Genomic DNA, 20,630 nt, shown 5'->3' with positions numbered 1-20,630 from the left:
ATTTTTAAAGTTAGCAGAGTTCATCCTTGGTAGCGGGTTCACTCACTCATTTAAAGATATCGGCCAGAGGCAAGATTCGTTTGAACAGCGTGTGTAAATGTGTATTAAAACCTCAGATGAAAAAGGTTTTTGGATTTTGACGGCTGGAATTGTAAGAAAATCTGATGTTTGTGACCGGCGCGGGAAAAACAGAAACTAACTTCCGGTCTAAGCCCTGGGCAGCAGTTGACGTTTCACATGGAGCTCTGCTGAAACAGCTGTAGTAAACAACGCCTGGCTCCGGTGTTTCTGCGTTAGCGTTATAGCAGAGAACAATGTGTCATCAGTCAGATGTAGCTTCTGAAGCCTCTGCTAGTCGGTCAGATTTGTTTTTTCCCTGGGAAACGGTGACCAGAACGGATATTGGATTACCGGAGAAGTTCAACGAACTCCGACCCCGCCAGCTGGATATCACTACCAGAGGTGCAGACATGTTTTAGACTGTCTGACTCAGAAGACCTGCGACCCGATTTGGACATAGAGGAGGATTCTGTTCATCTTCAGAACCAAAATCGGTACAGTTTGTTTACTTTTCTTAAATATTTCATTTCTGTGCTCCACTGGAAGCTCTAAGCTGACGAGTTCTCAGCCGGTCTTCGCTCCATCATGTGTCCAAATATAGTTCAGTAATCTACAGTTTTACTGCTGTGTGTATTTATTGATATAACTCTGGAAAATATTTAACCAACAATTTACCAGAATAAATCTTCCTGATGCTGGAGTAACTCCTTAGCTCAATTCGTTGTTTGCACTAATCCAGGATGTCATGGAGGTTCTAATGTTGAAATATAGAGATCATCTTTTAGATTATATCTGTGTGTGTGTGTGTGTGTGTGTGTGTGTGTGTGTGTGTGTGTGTCTGTGTGTGTCTGTCGTAGCTTTCCCAAAGGACTTGTTCTTTCCTTACCGGAGCGAACACGGTTAGTTTTGCTGCAGTCATGCTAACGGGACTCGTCTGGAGTCCAGAAGTAGCGGTGCGGTTCTAGATGGATTTATAGATGTAGGTTATTATTTTAGATCAGACCTGTTATTTAAAAATGCGTGTAGGACACAGACACATGGCTCAGACCTTTTGCTGCAGCTGTAAACGCAATTTCACATAATAATTAGGAGCATGAAAGTAAACAAATAATAGTGATTCACAACACTAGCATCAGCAGCTAGCTTGTTTTACGTGCTGGAGGGACGTATGTGAAACACAGTTCTTCACTGTCTGGAGGAGAGGATTTGGATTTTCTGTAATGATTTATGACAAAAGTTCTTAACAAAATAAAAAACTGAACCTAGTACATGTTTATATAGATGGTAAAGTGTAGTTATGTTGCATTTATACAATTTTAATGCCGAGCCAATACCTTTAACCCTTCACCACTGAAATCAGTTTGTTCATTCCAATCCTCCTAAATAATCCTCCAATCATCCAACTGGAATCCTGAAGGGTCCCGTAACATCCATCCTGTCAGAATAGGCCTTGGAAGCCCAGGTGTTACTAGAACTAATGGTGTCTCCTCACCAGCGTTGTTGTGTTGGGCACTTGAATAAACTCCGCTCAAGCGATAACGTGGAGCAACAACCACCTTTTATTTTAGCCTCTCAAGCTATTCACCTGCCACACATTTTTTCTAGCTTGTGAGTACTGCCCCCTAGTGGCGTATGAATGTATATCAATATAGATTACACCACATCCCCCTTACTGAAGTTAGGCTGGTACGTTCTTTTGCTCTCCAAACAAAACACAACTGTATTTTCATAACACTTTCTTTTCTCTTGTAACACTCAAACCGTATTCTCTTTTGAACATTCTATTATCAAAAACAAACTTAACATTTCAAAATACAACTTTTTCCATTCCAAACAATTAACTTCACAAATTAAGTCTCATTGGTTTAATCACTTCCCTACCAGACCGGGTTCTAACCACGCCTGGTGTATGGGCTGCGCTTGGCTCAGAAACAGTCTCTGTAGGAGTGGACTGGATCTGTTCTGCTTCGTTTTGAGTCTCTGTTTGTGGGATCGGCACAAGATGACTGCGGTTCCTTCTGATTGTCCCTTGGGGTCCACTGATGATGTACGATCGTGGAGTCGGGTGGACTGATGTCACTGTGCCCTGTGCTTTTGCATCCTTGATCCAGACTGGTTCCCCGGGCAACTACTTTACCAGTTCTCCTGTTCTGTGTCTTTTGTTGAACCATTCGGTTTGTCTCAGCCTTTTCTCTCTCTCAGAACGACAAAGCTGCTGAAAATCCAGCAGACATGGCTCTAAGGTTTCAGGAAGCATTGGTATAGTAGTGCGAAGCCTGCGCCCCATGAGAAGTTGAGCCGGGCTATAGCCATTCGCCAGTGCTGTTGTTCTGTACGCCAGCAATGCCTTGTAGGGATCACTGGCCTTCTTGAGGAGATTTTTGATGGTCTGGATGCCTCTCTCCGCTTCGCCATTGCTCTGCGGGTAACTGGGACTACTGGTTACATGCTCAAAACAGTAGTCCTTTGCAAAGACTCTCATTTCTTGACATGCAAATTGTGGGCCATTATCGGTAATCAATACTTCAGGTATTCCATGGCGTGCAAATATTGACTTTAAATGCACAATCACATTGGCTGAACGAGTTGGGCTGAGTTGAGCAATCTCGACATATCTCGAGAAATAATCTACCAACAGATAGTTTTTGTCTTTTAGCGTGAACAAATCAGCTCCTAAATTCTGCCATGGCCTCTCAGGTAAACGTGCGGGCATAAGAGGTTCCCTCACATTAACTCTCTCCTGTATGCACAGCCTGCACTTAAGGACAAGTTCACTGATCTGATTACTTAAGCCTGGCCACCACACTGCTTGTCGGGCACGTTCTCGACACTTAACTACTCCTTGGTGACCCTCGTGTATTTTGTCCAAAACTGCATTTCGCATGTTTGCAGGAATGACCAACCTTGTGCCTCGCAGTAGTAGTCCATTGTGTACACTCAAAACTGCTCTTTCTGACCAGTAGTGTTTTACTACTCCCTGCAGCTAGTTCCTGTCAGGCCAGCCCTCTGCACAGAACTTCATGACTTGCGAACAAACGCTGTCCGACTGTAGCTGCTCACGGAGATCTGCAAGGTATTTGCTGCTAGTAGGAAGGCCCTCCAGCACTGCATCAACGTAAATATCAGTGTCCTCCATAAGATCATTGTCTTTGGGTGTCACGCTGCCTGCCAGCGGTAACCGTGACAGCGTGTCGGCTGTAGTGATGCTTTTGCCTGGAATGTGCCTTATAGTGTAAGAATACCTCATTAGGCGCATACGGAATCTCTGTATCCGTGGTGGAAGCAAATCCAAGGCTTGCCCTCCAAGTAGGCTCACGAGTGGCTTATGGTCGGTCTCAAGCTCAAAGTGTAGCCCTAGAATAAAGTCACTGAATCTTTCACAGGCCCAGGTGAGCGCCAGCGCTTTTTCTTCCAGCTGCGCATAGCGCTGCTCTGTAGGTGTCAATGATCGTGAGGCATACGTGACTGGTGACCATACGTTATTGTCTTTCTGTAGCAAAACTACCCCCAACCCATATGAAGAGGCGTCCGCTGAGATCTTTTGGGGTTTGTTTGGGTCGTAAAGCTGTAGTACTGGAGCAGATGACAGTTCTTCTTTTAAACAGCTAAATGCGTTTTGTTGCTCGTGCCCCCAGTACCACATGTTTTAGTTGAAAGCAAGTCTCTCAGTGGTTTGTCTTTTTCGGAGAGGTTTGGGATGAATTTCCCCAGCTGATTCACCATTCCTAAGAAGCTCCTTAGCTCACTCACGGTGCTTGGCTCTTTCATATTCTGCACCGCACTAGTTTTGTCAGGGTCAGGACTCATGCCTTCAGATGACACAATGAATCCTAAGAATTTCACTGCTCTTTTGCCGAACTCACATTTTGACATGTTCAGAGTGACGCCCGCCTTCTCTGCACGGTCGAGGACAGCGTGGAGTCTCACGTCGTGCTCCTCTCTCGTGGATCCCCAGACCAGGATGTCGTCCATGTGGCACACGACCCCCGCGAGGCCGGCTGTCACCTCCGTCACCATCATGTTTTGGAAATGCTCCGGTGCACTGGAAATACCAAATGGCAAACGATTGAAATGGTATCTACCAAATGGCGTAATAAATGTGGTGAGAAGAGCAGATTCTTTGGACAGCGGTATTTGCCAAAAGCCCATGTTAGCATCGAGCTTGGAGAAATACTGCGCACCTGTGAGCATGCCTAGTGTTTGCTCTACAGAGGGGAGGATATATCTTTCATGACACACCGACTCATTTAATGGTGTCATGTCCACACAGATGCGGACGTTCTCTTTGTCCTTTTTGGGGGCTACGACCATGCCGCAACACCAGTCTGTGGGCTCTTCCACACGACTGATTACTCCCAACTGTTCCATCCTCTCCAGCTCTGTTTTGACCTTGCCCAGTAGTGGCAGTGGAACACGCCTGGGCACCTTCAGTGAATAAGGTTTAGCGTCAGGCTTCAGCTTCATGGCGTATGGTTTTTGAACAAGCCCGAGCCCATCACATAGTTTCGGGTACGCTTTCCTCACTGACTCAAGGTCAACATTGTCCATTCGGGCAATTAGTTTCAGTCTCACCAAAGCTGTCCTGCTTAAGAGAGCTACACGCAGGTTTCTGACTACATAGATTGTCTCTGTAGTGCTCCTGTCACTGTAGGAAATGTCCTCCCTTGTGGACCCAATTACGGTCAATGCTGTGCCTCCTGGTCCATACAGTGGCTTTTCAGCTTTTTGCAAATGTTCATTTGGCTGCTTAAGGTCTTTGAATGTCTCCTCTGAGATAGCTGTGACATCTGCCCCCGAGTCTAATTTAAACGTCACGCTTTTGCCTCTCACACAGATGTTAGCAATCTACGGGTCTTCTCCTGAATCCAGTTCACCTAGGAAGAGACCATCTGCACTGTCTGCCACCTCATGCACAGTTGTAGACCTACAAACTCTCCCGTAGTGTCCACGTTTCCCACAGTTGTGGCATTCTGCATTTTTAGCTGGGCACTGTGCTGTTGGGTGCATCTGTGCTTTTCCACATCTAGAGCATGTTTTATTCTCTTGTTTTGTTATTTGTGGTTTTTGAGGCTTGAACTGCTTTTGGTCTCTGCTTCTGAATTTATTTGGCTGTGATTTTTTGACATGCACGGCATCCACGGCTGTTTTGCCCGTGCTGCTTTCCCCTCTTAAGTCAGTTTGTTGTCTTTTTATTTCCTCAGATTGTCTCGCCATTGTGATAGCTTTGGTTAGGGTCAAATCTTTATCGAGCTGCATTCTCTCTGACAGTGATGAATCTTTGAGACCCACAACGAGCCTATCCCTCAAAAGTTCATCGTGAAGTCCGCCATATTCACAGTTTTCAGCGAGAGCATATAGAGCTGTTATGAAGGAGTCAACTGTTTCTGCTGGTTGTTGTACTCGCTTATTAAACTTTGCTCTCTCATAGATCAGATTCTTTCTGGGGACAAAATGTCTATCAAATGCGTTTCTGACCACATTGTACTGCTGGCGCTGCTCATCAGTTAGGTCAAGTCCCCTTAGCACGTCGTCAGCCTCGTCTCCCATGCAGTAAACTAATGTGTTCACTTGGTTAGCATCTGTTGAACTGTCCAGATTACTTGCCATTCTGAAACGCTCGAAACGTCTGATCCACTTCTCCCACTCCTGGGGCTTTGCGAAGTCGAACGGTTCCGGTGGCTTGAAGGTGAAAGTAGCCGCTGGCGGAGCTGCCATAGCCGGGCATGTTGCCGCCGGTACAGCTGCTGCTTGCTCCGTCATGTTTGTCATTGGCCGTTCGCCCAAATCGACTTTTTCTTCGTTTCCTCAGTTCACCGCTTAGAGCGAGTGCACTTCTGACACCATGTTGTGTTGGGCTCTTGAATAAACTCCGCTCAAGCGATAACGTGGAGCAACAACCACCTTTTATTTTAGCCTCTCAAGCTGTTCACCTGCCACACATTTTCTCTAGCTTGTGAGTACTGCCCCCTAGTGGCGTTTGAATGTATATCAATATAGATTACACCACAAGCGTGAGCCTCCAAACTGTGAAGGTTGGTCTCCAAACATGAACTTTAAATTCATGCATTTATCTCCTCTTGTAACACTTTAACATGTTTTAAAAGGCTAGTATCATGATAAGTTACACCTCCCAGACCAAAGATAGGTCCAATATACGATAAAAAATTATCATAAACACTGTTGAGATGTCATTATTTATGAAATATAAGTTATTTCCCTGAGCACGCATGGACAGTGAACTTTTTATTTTATTTTTTAATTTTAACAAAATAAATGTTGCTCAGTTGCACAATTCTTTAACCACAGAATGTTTTTTTTACTTTATCAATTTCAGAGTATTTTAGTGTAGTAATTTTGCCCTTACACTGTCACTCAGATTCTTTTCTTTAAATTACATGTTCTTGTTTTTGTGTGCAAATTGCAATAATATGTCGCTATTATTGTCCCAGTGTGGGACAATAATGGAATTATTTTACTGCAATATGACGTCAATTGCTCACATTTCTCAATGCATGCACACAACTTATGTATTAATACATCCACACTAATAAATAAAGCTAATATTTTAGTATTTAAAGCAAAATAAACCTTTAGCACTGCAGTTGGTGCTTAGCGATTATAATAGACATTTTGTGTTGGTGCTACAAATTTCTTTGTCTGTGCTACAAATCCAGCAACCTCTGTAGCAGCGGTGCTAGAAGCTAAATAGAGTGCTGTGGCTGCGTTGTCCTGGAAGGGACTAGTCGACATGACTCGCTGCTAACCGTAAAAAAACAATACAAATGCTCCCACGGTCGATCTTAAGCCAGTTACCCAAGGAACAATTTTTTTGTCTGCAAAGATACATGGTGATAGATTGTTTTTTCTTTTCATAGTGCATCATGTTGGTGAAGGTGAGATTTGGATAAATGCAGAAGTATGTAAAAGTTGCTGAAACTAAAGATGGCTATGATGACTTCAACACTTTTATTCAGAAAGGTTGGGATCACTTTTCATTTGGTCCATAATGTTTATGTATGTTGATTACCTGCTGTAATATGTCAAATTTAGGTTATATTTAAATGTCTGCGTTGTTTTAATGATAGCTAATGCCCTAAGAAGAAACCAGAAATTACTTTCACAAGTTGAATTAAAATACTAAAAATAAGCTGACTAAACGTTTTTGATAAAGCTGTAATAATAATTTAATTGGTCTGAAAGTAATATTCCTTTTATCAGTCATTCAAAAGCTAGATCTCCCCTTGAGACTGAGCTACACCTGACAGACGAATCAGGGGGGGGAGTCGATGCAGATGTGTTTGAGGAGCTTTTGCAAGCAGGGAACCTTACTGTTAGGGGGACGACTGAGAAGTCAACAGGTGAGACTTGGCCTTGTTCAGAATTATTTCAGATTATATTATTATAATTATTGTGAAGGAATTTTGTGATGAACTAATTATGTGTTCAACCTTTTTTATACATTTTTTAAACTGTTTCCAGTTGTGCTTCAGCATGATTTATCCTCTACTTCGTTGGAGTCACCCACATCAGACAACTCATCTGTGTCAGCCTCTGGAAACTCCTTGCTAGAATCGTCTGACTCACCTGATGCAACTGTGATTGTTCACACAAATGGAGGGAGGAGAACACACGCAGAACGGGAAGAAGCAAAAGAGGTGTGCATCTGTTGTAACCAATAACTTTATAAAATCTCAGCACTTAAATACTGTTATGCCAACATACTGCATTTAAAGCCTGTGTTGTTGAACTTGAAAAGGGTGAAAATTGCTTAGTTTGTTATTCTTAATCTTGTAGATGGTGAGGAATGCTCTCCAGGCTAAACCAGGTGGACAGACCATTTTGGATGAATATGATCAGAAGAAAACATTGACAGAACGTACAAGAAGAAAGATGGTCAACCTTCTTGTGGCCAACTATTATAAGCATGGCAGCCCGCCAGGCTTTGCTTGCCCACCCGCCAGGCTAAGTGTCATGCCCCGCCCCCTCCCCGACCCTACGTGTTCGCTGACACAAACAGCGCAACGAAACTAGAGCCCTCCATCAGCTGATACTGGTGAGAAACGTGCGCAACCCCCCCACCCTCGCTCTCACTCATTACGTTTGCATGCAGCCAATATCCGGGTTATGATCGGGTTAAGGTCGGTATTCGGGTTTCTGAGTTGATCAGAATAACCCGTTTACAAGCATAAATAGAAAGAGTTACCCCTAACTTGCATAACCCGATTTAAATGCGGACGTTGGGGTAGCGTCAGGACGTGTGGACTACGTCAAGACACAATATGCGTCATATTTCGCTGTCTCCGTGCTTTCGGCCGTCAACAAAAGACCTAATGTTCATACTTTTCACCAGACCGATGAAGACAGAGGTTTCCTCGTCACTCCAAAAGTGTGGTGCTGTGCCGCGACTCGCCATGTTGCTCCCAACTTGTTGTTTACCTCCGGTGTTCTGGCGCATACAAGACGTCTCGCTACTCAAAAGACCAAGATTCCTTGCGAACAGAGCATGCGCAGAACACACGCTGTGATGGAGATATCCCGGTATACGTTTACACGACCAAACATTCGGGTTAGAAAAGGGTTACCCCAGGTGTAGTAACCGGGTTTTTAAAAACCCGGTTATGAGCATATCCGGGTTTTTGGCGGTGTTTACATGGCCGTGCGGAACCGGGTTATTGTGAATATTCGGGTTTTTAAAGGGTTACTGGCTGCATGTAAACGCACTGACACAGAGGAGCACTGCAGGACGCCAGGTTTAACTTTTTCTGGGGGAAACCCGGGTACATGATGACCAAGCTTTTATTTTGACAGGTATGGTGGACACTGTTTATTTTGATGATAATTTCAATGCATACTGTATCGATGAGAGACCAGATTCATTTACTGTTTTTCCAATTAAGGAGTTAGTTTATTACAGACCATATGACAAACAATTTTCTAACGAGAGGTGTGAAAATACATACATTGTGCCACATTGTGTAGCATTTGTTGAAGTTTTGGCAAAGCCAGTGCTATTTTTATGAGGTGTGCTTGTTTAAAATACAGACGTATTTAAACTGCAACTTGTGTGGTATGCTATGTAAATTTAAGAGGTGTGTGTTTTAGGGACTGTATTGGAATTATTGATCAGGATTACTTTAAAATATTTTCTATTGTTTATATGAGTATATTATATAAATATATATATAGTTAAGTAAAAACTGATATTATTATTGAGCTAATATTAATGTCTTGACTGCTAAACATCTGGTGCCTTATTAAAACGCAGCTTCATCCTGTTGACAGATACCAGTCTCCACTAGTTCCTACAAGGAGCATTGACCTTGCCTCAGAACCGGCCTTCATCAGTAAAACTCCCTTGAGAAAGTCTAGAAATTGCTTTGTTGATTTAGGGTGCACCTGGAGCTTTAGAGTTTAGACTCCCTTCACAGCTTTCCCGCCTGAGTCTAAGCAATGTGTTACGTGCATTGCCCCTTTTCGGCCACAAGATGGCCTCAGTGGCTTCTGCCTCGCCTGTCTCCCGGTGCCCAGCTGTTTCCAATCATTGATGATCACTTGGCAGCTGTTAAAAGCCCCTCCCTGCCCACAGTTCAGTGAGAAGGTACAGGGTAGTATAGACTCTTCTGGAGTTTATGCTATTCTCTTCTCCTCGTTCGCTCTTTGGTAACACTCGGTTCGCTCGTTAGATTGTGGTATACTCGCACGTTTGGATTTCGGATAGACTTTCGGTGACTTCGACTTTGGAATGGCCTTCGACTCCCCTTTTGGATTTCCCCCGAGCGTCTCTGCTTAACAGGACGTCTCTTGTTAGTTTAGTGTTTTGTTTATATATTGAATATTTCTGTGAGGTAGTTTTCTCCTCCCAGCCCTTTTGGCTTGGCATTTTATGTTAACCTTATCTCCTTTTGTATAGGCTCTTTTGTGTTTTTTGAAATAAAATCCTTTGTTTTAGCAACACAGCACATTGTTTATTATTTCATCCACACACCACTTCTATTACTCCCCTCCTCATCTCTCCTAAGCCCTTTTCAGACAGACATTCTGGAATATGTGTGGACAATTCAATCCGGTTTTTAACCGGAACTGTGTTTTCAGACACACCACTTTTGTACCGGAACTTGTCTTTTCGGCTGCCTTCACACAGCAGGGAAAAGTTCCAGATGTCTGAGGGAGGGAGGGGGATCGGACTTATGTTAAGCATAATTCTGCGCACACGAAGATGCACTAGAGACCTGGATGATGAAGCTCAATGCTTCAAAGGAATCATGGAAGCGGTGTGAAGCGCTCTGTCGCGCATCTAGGAGACAATACCGTAGGAGGCAAGCTGCCATGGTTCGCCGCATGCTACAGGAGCGGGCTATCTAGGTGCGCACAGCGTCCCCCGGTCCCCTCCTCCCTGTCCGGAACTCGACCTCACCAGTCTGAAGCAGCCAACCTGTCCGTAACAAGTCCGGACCTGTTACTAGGGGCGTCGTCCGGTTAAATTACGGAAAACGTTTTCTGGATGTTTGTATTCAGACACAAAGGTCTTACGGACAGAGTCCGGAACATTTCCGTTTTTCATGGCCTGTCTGAAGGGGGCTCTAGAGAGCCGGGGACGTAATAAATGTGAAATGTGTGTGTGTTAATCTTTGTGTGTGCTTGTGTGCTAATAAATACTGTCGGAGGACTTCCGGTCTGATGAGAGTCAACTGAGACCCGTGCTTGGTGTGTATTGATTTTCCTCTCCAGTTTGCAAAGTCTAAATTGATTGTTTATGATTGGTATTGGTGTTGATTGATTGATTACTATAACCCCCTTGTGCATTAAACTTTCCCTAAACTTTCCCTAAGGTAATCTTGGATTGATAAAATTACCCAACACATATATATCCATTTTAAATTGAACACTTTCCATAGTTTAAGTGTAATCTGAATCTTGATCGGTGTTATGAGAATACACTAGGAGTGTTAAAAATGTACACTTAACAGTAGTGTTGGCTCGATTTAACACCATTTAGATTTAACATGAACATAACATCTATGATAGCTCCCAGTCGGGTTTTCGTAGAGCTCATTCTACTGAAACAGCTCTTCTTAGGGTCTCTAATGACCTTCTGACCCACAGTGATGCAGGGGACTGTTCTGTTCTGGTCCTGCTGGACCTGACTGCAGCCTTTGACACTGTTGACCATCACCTGCTGCTGGAGAGGCTGAGAGACTGGGTAGGCCTATCAGGATCTGCTCTGGAGTGGTTCTCCTCTTACCTTTCTGAGTGCTCCTTTTCTGTGGCCGTCTCCAAGTTTAGGTCCTCCACCACCTCTCTTACCCATGGTGTCCCACAAGGTTCTGTGCTGGGGCCTCTGCTCTTCCTGCTCTATCTGCTTCCTCTTCAGCACATCCTGAGCTCCTTCAAAGGAATCTCCTACCATCTTTATGCAGATGACAGCTGAATGAAGATAAGACTGAGATCCTCATCGGTGCCCCAGACAAGCTGGTTCCCAAAGTCAGAGACTCTCTTGGTCAGCTTGCTTCCCACACCAAACCCTCTGTCAGGAATCTTGGCGTGACCTTTGACCCAGCTCTCACCCTGGATTCTCATGTCAGTTCCCTTGTTGGCTCTTCCTTCTTCCATCTCAGGAACATTGCTAAGCTGAGTCCCATTCTGTCTCGCTCTGAACTTGAGACAGTTCTCCACACCTTCATCTCCTAAATCCATTTCAGACTTTTTAGGGTCATGATTTTCCTTTAATCAAATTCAAGACTTTAAGACCCGGGGATACCCTGTTGTAGGGGTAGTAGAGACCCAGATGGCAGCACTAAGAGATGCAAAAAGTCAGATTCCCAAAACATGTTCTCTTTAATATTAAAGATACAGTTGAGACGACATTTGTTAATGAGACGATGATCCAATCACATTGTTGTGATAACAGAAAGGTGAGAAGACGAGCTGGGCTTACCCGATTGAACTGGGCCCAGGATATGGTCATGTTCCGGTAATCCTCTGGATTGTTACTGCTGCTGGTAAAAGCCTTCTGTGCCAGGAAGACCAGGTTGTCGTCGGTTAGGCCACGCCCACTGTGCATCTCTGCCCTATACTTCATATCAAGAGCCTCACATAGCTGAGTCCACAGGACCTTGTCAGGAACAATGAACGGTACTCTGCCCTGAAGGAAGGCAACCAAACACAATTAATCCAAGGCAACAACCATCATGTTGAAATGACTTTTTATACACTGCTCAATAAAATAAAGGGAAAACCAAAATAAAAGATCCTAGATCTGAACGAATAAAATATTCTTATTGAATACTTTGTTCTTTACATGGTTAATTGTGCTGACAACAAAGTCACACAAAAGATATCAATGGAAACCAGCATATCAACTCAAGGCAGTTTGGATTAGGAGTCACTCAGTGTTAAAGTGGAAAAACACTACAGGCTGATCTAACTTTGATATAATGACCTACAACAAGTCAAAAAGAGTCTCAGTAGTGTCTGTATGACCTGCCTACAACACCTGGGTATGCTCATGATGAGGTGGTGGATGGTCTCTTGATTGATCTCCTCCCAGAGCTGGACTAAAGCATCCACTGATGCAGCAATGGTGGATGGAGCGAGACATGATGTCCCAGATGTGCTTAGTTTCATTTTAAGGAAAAGGCTTGGACTACTACCCACCTATATTTGTAAATTAATCTCACAGAGAGGTGTAACTTCTCTAACCTTGAGTTGCAAAATTAATTCTCACGAGATTTTGAGTTTTTCAAACTCTGGAGAATTCATCTTGTACTGCTCCAGTTCAAACCGTCCGACCTCTAGCCAAAAACAGGCCGATCCAATCGTGTATCAGCACTGTGCTGTAGGGTGGGGCTTTGTTTTGATGATAGTATCAAGCACCTGGCTAAGCAAAAACAAACATGGCCTCGCCGGTTGATGTGCAGTGTCCACGGCCAAAAATGGTCGCGATCGAACGTCTTAAATTTGTTTAAACATGTGTAACAGGAAATTATCTAAAAATCCATTCAGATATTTTTGTACATGTCTACAACTACATGTAAAATTGCTATTTTGACGACTAGTTACATGTAGTTTAACATAGCGCATGTTGTGAATCAGTTGTAAGTGTACATCCACTAGGTGACATTATGTACATGTCTAAGAGATAGCTAAACATGCAAGGCATCCTCTCTAAACGTCGCAGACCCGGGTCCAAGTCAAGGCTGGGACAGACGAGATTCCGAGTCAGATGGCATACAGGGATTTTTTTTTATTCCACTAATAATATTTTATTATACTAATGATATGTTATTTTAAAAGTAATAAGAAGCCTAAATTTTAATAATTAAACATTTAAATGAGACGAGCTTAAAGAAGTTTATGTCACGGCCAGAAAAGACGTTGGTTCAAATCCAGGCATTCATTTTCCAAACATCCATTTTGGAACAACTTTTTCAACCATAACACAACGTCTCGGTTTGACGCTGTTTCAATGGTCATTATACAACAGTTAGTTCCAACCGAGTGATTTGATTGGTCAAGAGTCTTTCCAAGAGTGCTGATATTGGACCATAACAGCACTGGGCCTGTTTACAGACAGTATCACTCGCTATGCACAGCCGTTCTAACCATTATCACAGTGCTTTGTAGAAAATGTTTGTGTTGCCTAGCAACAGCCTTATCTGAGTCTCCGTTTCGTGTTGGGACTATTTGTGTTGGCGGAGCCTGACAAACGATTAAATAAATGAACAAATCATAATCTGATGTTGCTTATTGTTGTTATAAAAATAAAATGAGCACATTACTGTGATTGGCTGAAGACAAAACATGGTAGCCAGTGCCAGCCAGGCACTACCTTGCGCGTCCACCAATCAGCTCAGAATATTCTACCAGAAAGCCCTCCCCATGAGATAATTACTGCCTTCTATATTTTTGTCTAACTGAGTATTTCTGTAACTGTAGCTTTTCTGCCTCTTGTCCAGGACTCCCTTGAAAAAGAGGTTTTTAATCTCAATAGGACCTTCCTGGTTAAATAATGAATAAAATAAGTAATGTACTAGAGCTGCGATCCCCAACTCCCTTCCCCGAGGGCCAGAATCCAGCATGTTTCTACTGTTTTCCCTGCTTCAGCACACCTGATTTCAATCAGGAGGTGATTAACAGGCTTCTGCAGAGCCTGATGAGCTGCTGCACAGGTAAATCAATTGTGTTGGATTAGAAAACTAAAACATACTGGATACTTTAGCAAGATGAAAAGAGAAGAACGTATGCCCTTTGACATTCACACACTCAAGAAAACGAGGAATTATTATTGTCAAGAATGGATGGATGGATATGTAGGTAGGTGTATGGGAATGGGATGGGAACACATTTCATTCATTTGTGTGAAAGGGGAGGTGGGTCACTAAACATGACATTGTCATAATTTTCTAAATATAACCTAATAATTTCTTAAACCTTGTAGGATAAACTGAGAGTCTAAAATGTAAACAACAATAATAATAACAGTGAAATCAGACTACCGGCTCAGCAAAGGCGTTGTCCCACAGGACGGTGGCTGTGGCGTTGTTGTCTTGGCTGCCATGGACAATCACAACTACAGGTAAAGACAGGGTCTGCAGGTAACAGAGAAAAAGGATGAGTGCAAGAGGAACAACGTCACATTCATACAGTTAACAAACATTTTTATTTTCAACTGGAACCTGACAAAGTCCTGACACAACATTGAACTCAACAGTGCATCAGTTTCTTCCATAGTTTTGAACTGGATAAACTGCATTTCTGGCAGGAATGTGGTTTGAATGCTAACCGATGAAAATGATAGCTGAAGCTGCTTAAGAACTGAAGCTAAGCTGAAAAATATCCTTACAGAAAAAGTCAATAACAAAAGTTCTGAGCTGCAGAAAGCCTAACCCTCTGAACTCAGCTGAGACACTGCTGGCATGTTGGGAGAAATAATTTCGTACCTTAAGTGTAACATTTGCAGCATTTATTTCAAAGCCCAGCGCTCTGGGGTCTCAACAAGAAAACGTAAAATCCTTTTAAAAGTCTATTTAAAGGGACTTTACGGAGTTTTGAATTTTTATGCTCGCGATCGCCCCCTCAGGCCAAAAGCGTAACGGCAGCTTCAATAGTAGGCTCGTGCACGAGGCGCACATGCTGTACGTGCACACTCCTTAACGAAAATAACAGCTGAGACAGTCAGCTCTGTGTGTGTGTGTGTGTGTGTGTGTGTGTGTGTGTGTGTGTGTGTGTGTGTGTGTGTGAGTGTGTGTGTGTGTGTGTGTGTGTGTGTGTGTGTGTGTGTGTGTGTGTGTGTGTGTGTGTGTGTGTGTGTGTGTGAGTGTGTGTGCACTTGCAGTCATTACGTTGGGGGGTCCGTTCGCAGGGAGCCCACCAACAATGTGGGGCCCGGTGTAGTTGTGGGGCCCAAAAACCAGGGCCCCACATGGGAAACCATTCTAGAAGAGCTTGGGAGCCTCTCTTGATATGCCTGGTACTTTTTTTCAAGGTGGCCCACAATGTAACAAAAACTGGAAATGTGTGTGTGAAGTGTGTGTGCTCATGCACGCCCCCTATGCCTGAAAGCAGGGTATTGCAAGTATACACACTACAGGAAGTGTGTATCATCGGGACCCCTCGAGGGTGGATTTTAAGAAATAGAGTGTGTTCAGAATGGATCGTGATTGGCTGTCTTTTAGAGGACATATGTCACTTCCTTAAGTTTCAGGAAGTGATATTTACATGATTCTAATTGAAAAAATGGTGTAAAGAATAATGCATAGAACTAAAATAGCATAACAGTGAACAAAAATGAAGTATAAAATAAAGGTATATTAAAAATAAAAAAATAAACAGAAGCTATTAAAAACACACAAGAACTGAAGTTTTAAGTATTAGCTTTAAAACTTTGTGTTGTGTATTTTCTAAAATTGTCTCAACCACAAAGTTTTAAGCACTAGCTATGAAATACAGCCCAAACCAGCAAACTATTTATTGGTAATCATAAATATTCATACTTCGTTTTTTTTTTTCAAAACTTTATTGAACAAGGTGATAAGTATACAAACAAATTGCATACAAAATTGAACAAAGAAGATTTCATACTTCGGTTTTTGGTTCGTTACCTGTTTGAGGAATGACGTAGCCTACGTTGTGCCGTAAACTGCAGTGACGTAGGCCGTAAAATGCAGTCCTACAGTAAGGTGCATACGTAAAGTAGGCCTGCTTTGCAGCATTTAAAGTCCGTGTGGCCAGAGGAACACAGACAAACCATTGCGGTGAGTACATGAACGTAGTTTGAATATTGCAAATATAAGACGTGTCTTCAGGTTAATATTCGCGTTGATACATCCAAATGTATGTTCTGTATTTGCTTCGGAGCATTATTAGTCAACATAGACCCGTTTTTAGACGTCACTGAGTAGCTAACAGGCAGCTAGCTTAGCGCTAGCTAGTAGCTACTTTGTAACTTCACTCTTGCGGTTTCAAACCATCCTGTTAATTTTTGAAGCAGGTGCATACAAACAGCGCATTTATGGGAGGTTAAACCTTTAGCTAGCTGTTGATGAAGCTAGGTTAATAATTTAAATGTCTTTATTTCGGTTGTAACATGAAGTGGCATCACACCTGCTCCTCCAAACTTCTTGTTGTGAGTTTGGGAAGTTTGAAAACCTAACAAAATTTGTGTTTTATTAAAACTATGTATTAGATGTATGTAAAGTTAAATAAGGGCTTTAGTATTTTAGCATCTGGACCAAATTAAAACCATTGAAGTTGAAATACTACTACTTAGACCAGAAATACCAAAGACTTGGCCTGGAGGTCTGCTGTCAGAAAAATTAATTTGAAATTAGGTGATGCTGTTAATCTCATAGGGTGCCTAAGTCAGACCCATTTACTTCCATTTAATTATCAAAGAATGCTCACTAATTTCTTGTTTTATAATTTGCTTTCAGAGGCAAAATGTTCAAAAGGAAAGCAAGAATAAAACCTATCGATGAAGCCAAATGTTACATTCAATCTTCAAAGGACAAGCAAGGATTAAAGGAAAGATATATAGATGATTACAAAGGTAAGACATAACTCATTTTTGTTATGTTTATTACAAGTTGGATTTATTTGGTTTTGTAAATTTACACTGCTCACAAGAATTAAAGGTTGCTGCTGCTGTTTGGATCGCTGGCTGTAATACACATAACACACAAGCTTGCAATATAAAGAACAGCGCCTGTCCCCCTCCAGCTCGGGCTGTGTGACTGCACTGACCTGTCCTGTGGGACCCTCACCATGTAACTCTCATGTCCATGCTGTCTCTGGAGGAGCAGATAGGAGACAAGATCTCCTGTAACTTAAAATGAACCAAAGCTTCCTCCCAGCTTCTCTTTAGCTGAATTTAACATCAGTTTATCATCATGAAACAAAGGAATAAAGTGGAACAAGAACTTCTATCTTCTATTTCTCTCTCCTTTTAACTTCTCCGTGTCCCTAAATAAAAGAGACAGATGATTACGCTGCTCTGACCCCGCTCCCTCCCCAAGACTGGACCTTCCGACATCACAACACTCGGTCTGGCTGCTCCCACCTCCCCTTTAGCTTTGGATTAGTTTCAGGTTAGCTTGTAGCTAGTTCGACCGGGTGTCGTCAGTTGATCCCAACCTTACAGCCCCACCCTCAGCTCCACCTCTCTTCCCTTTTGTGGAATTGTCTGGGCTTGATGGAACCTGTGACACTGTCAAAATGGCGGTGGTGGCCACCTCCCATTTCCCCTCAAAAATGTGTTATTGGAGCCTATGGAAATGAATTGTCCAGTATATATGTCGATGATCTCGATGCTGCGCTGGTGCCGCCGTTATAATAACAAAACTACATTCCACTATAATTGATTATGGTACTCTTCTATGATGCAGAATTGTTTATGCCCGCATCTCATGCATTGATTATTTTCCTCAGCTCTATCTATCCTACATCTCCCGGTCGGGGGTGGAGGGTGCGCGCAGGGTTTGGGGGCCACAAAGAGAGGGCTCGCGGGCCGGACGTGGCCCGCGGGCCGCCATTTGCGGACCACTGCCTTAGGCTGATGCAGTAGGTCCTGGTTTTCTCCTAATGCACTACAATGCCCGGCCTCATGTGGCAAGAGTATGCAGGCAGTACCTGCAGGATGAAAGAATTGAAACAATTGAATGGCCTTCACGATCCCCTGACTTAAACCCAATAGAACATCTGTGGGATATTATGTTTCGATCCATTAGGCGGCGCCAGGTTGCTCCTCAGACTGTACAAGAGCTCAGGGATGCCCTCACACAGATCTTGGAGGAAATACCTAAAGACAGCATCCGTTGTCTCATTAGGAGCATGCCCCGATGTTGTCAAGCATGCTTACAAGCTCGTGGGGACCACACAAGATACTGAAAAGCAATTTGAGTTGGAGAAATTAAGTTTTTGAAATAATGGACTAGCCTGCCACATCTTCATTTCACTCAGATTTTAGGGTGTCTACACAGTTGAGCCCTCTGTAGGCTGATAACTTTTATTTCCATTAAGACTTGGCATCCTTTTGTTCCTAAGACATTGCCCTGTCATTTTTTGTATAGATATCCAACTTCATATTGAGATCTGATGTATTTAATGTGTTTCTTTAAAGTGTTCCTTTAATTTTTGTGAGCAGTGTACATACAAGAAATAATTATTTAGGCCACACATTCATAATGTTGCTTTGTTCTTTGCATCTAAGCAAGACTTAAACATTTATTCTGTTAAAAATATATTTAAAGTAAAAAACGTTCTCTTCTAACCAGTGTGTTTATTTAAAACACCCTTTTCAGGAAGAGGTGTATTTGCTATGGAGGACATTGAACAAGGTGCTTTTGTCCTTGAATACAGAGGTGAACTTCTCTCGTTTGATGAATGCATGTCCAAAAAGTACTCTGAAATAGAGAGTACTTTTCTATTTGAGTTTGAATGGCAGAATCATCACTGGTGGTGAGTATCTTCAAATTTATTTTAGACAGGATTCTTATAACGCCTAGCCAAAAAAACATCACCACCAAAAAAAAGTCACACACGCACTAATATTTTGTTGAGACATAATTTTCACACATGGATTGGCCACCACAGTCCCGCAGCGCTCCTCCATGAGAGAGCGGGGGTGGGGGGTTTGCACACGTTCCGCTGCTGTTTCTCACAAGTATCAGCTGATGGAGGGCTCTAGTTTCTTTGCTCCGTTCGTGTCTGGAGACACTGTAGGGTCGGGGAGGGGGGCGGGGCAAGACACTTAGCCTGGCAGGTGGCCAAGCAAAGCCTGGTGGCCCGCCAGGCTTCTAAAGCGCTGGGGGAGACCCTGACCTGATTAACTGAAAATCAACACACAATTTTCTGTTTAAAAAAAAAAAACTTTTCTATGACCTCAGAAATTTACATTTTATTAATTTTTTTAACACTTTTTTCTTGCTAGTGTTGATGCGTCAAAAGAAGATGGATCTCTTGGAAGATTAGTTAATGACAACCACAGATCACCAAACTGCACCATGAAAAAAATTACAGTAAATGGTCAGCCCCATCTGTGCCTGTTTGCCATCAGAAAAATAGAGAAAGGCACTGAAATTGATTACAATTATGGTAATTCTAAATGGCCATGGCGTGAAAAGGTACGTTTATTAGATAAAGAATACAGGTGTACTTAAAGTGGTTAAAAAAAACTTAATGATTTTCCTTTTTCTTACATGGCTCTCAGCCTCCAGTTACCGAAGCTGAAAAAGCTGTGCTTTCCCGTGATTCCTCAACTGAGGATTGTGTCAGACCCAGAATCAGCAGACAGGTAAAAGTGAATTATGGAAAAAATTCACTAACAACTATAAACTTCCCAGGCACTGTTGTATGGATGTAATATTTTGTTTATTTTTACATGCTAGTTGCAGTGTCTGTTATGAAAGCACATTATATTACAGCTACAGTTCCACACATTGTCACTGTGCAACAGGTAATCTGGCATTTTAAGTTGTGATCCCAAATATCATGAATTGCCTTCTTGACTCTTGACTGTAATGTATGTCAAGAAGTCTTATTTTTGTTTTTTATTTTCAGGTGAAGGACTCGAAGACTCGAGTTTCTGAAAAAGCTCAGTCGTTCCAAGACTCGTCTCCTAGCAGTCAGGACGTTGGCCCACAGGTAATGGTGAGTTAGATCTTAGACTGTCACTTGTGCAAATGCGAGTGGATCTCTTCTTGATATCCATGAACTCAGTCTCTCACACACATACACACACACACACAGATCTCAAGATTGTATCTTTGTGGGGCCCTGCCGTATGGATGTAATGTTTTGTTTATTTTTACATGCTAGTTGCAGTGTCTGTTCTTATGAAAGCAGATTATATTACAGCTACAGTTCCACACATTGTCACTGTGCAACAGGTAATCTGGCATTTTAAGTTGTGATCCCAAATATCCACTTAGATGTGGGTGTAATGGCTAAAAAATGGTCCTAAATAGGCTGGAACATGAGTAATTAGGGGTTTGATTTTGGGGACAAACGGCACATGAATTGCCTTCTTGACTCTTGACTGTAATGTATGTCAAGAAGTCTTATTTTTGTTTTTT

The 20,630-nt window shown here is 42.6% G+C and overlaps 2 protein-coding genes across 5 annotated transcripts in view; one reads left to right on the top strand and one right to left on the bottom strand.

The window, feature by feature from the left end:
* The window catches only part of LOC107396992 (signal transducer and activator of transcription 5B), a 175,932-nt gene that overhangs the window by 37,703 nt on the left and 117,599 nt on the right, over positions 1-20,630 (bottom strand). For 3 of the 4 annotated variants that reach the window (XM_054736403.2, XM_054736404.2, XM_070545342.1), the window contains 2 exons: positions 14,556-14,648; positions 11,996-12,202 (listed from right to left, as the gene is read on the bottom strand). In XM_054736403.2, the coding sequence (XP_054592378.1) occupies positions 11,996-12,202; positions 14,556-14,648 (300 nt within the window). Of the gene's footprint in view, positions 1-3,923; positions 4,103-11,995; positions 12,203-14,555; positions 14,649-20,630 lie in introns of all 4 variants that reach the window. The other variant, XR_008560500.2, reaches the window with a different exon arrangement.
* LOC139063462 (histone-lysine N-methyltransferase set-1-like) overlaps positions 16,058-20,630 on the top strand; it is a 5,106-nt gene continuing 533 nt past the window's right edge. The window contains exons 1-5 of the mRNA XM_070545345.1: positions 16,058-16,313; positions 16,992-17,107; positions 18,858-19,014; positions 19,487-19,679; positions 19,766-19,849. Coding sequence (XP_070401446.1) covers positions 16,999-17,107; positions 18,858-19,014; positions 19,487-19,679; positions 19,766-19,849 — 543 coding nt within the window. The 5' untranslated portion in view covers positions 16,058-16,313; positions 16,992-16,998. The remainder of the gene's footprint in view (positions 16,314-16,991; positions 17,108-18,857; positions 19,015-19,486; positions 19,680-19,765; positions 19,850-20,630) is intronic.

The sequence above is a fragment of the Nothobranchius furzeri genome, chromosome 16 (genome assembly GCF_043380555.1).
Source record: "Nothobranchius furzeri strain GRZ-AD chromosome 16, NfurGRZ-RIMD1, whole genome shotgun sequence".
Classification (NCBI taxonomy): domain Eukaryota; kingdom Metazoa; phylum Chordata; class Actinopteri; order Cyprinodontiformes; family Nothobranchiidae; genus Nothobranchius; species Nothobranchius furzeri.
Note: the sequence above shows the minus strand (reverse complement) of the source record. Positions and strands in the feature narration are given on the sequence as shown.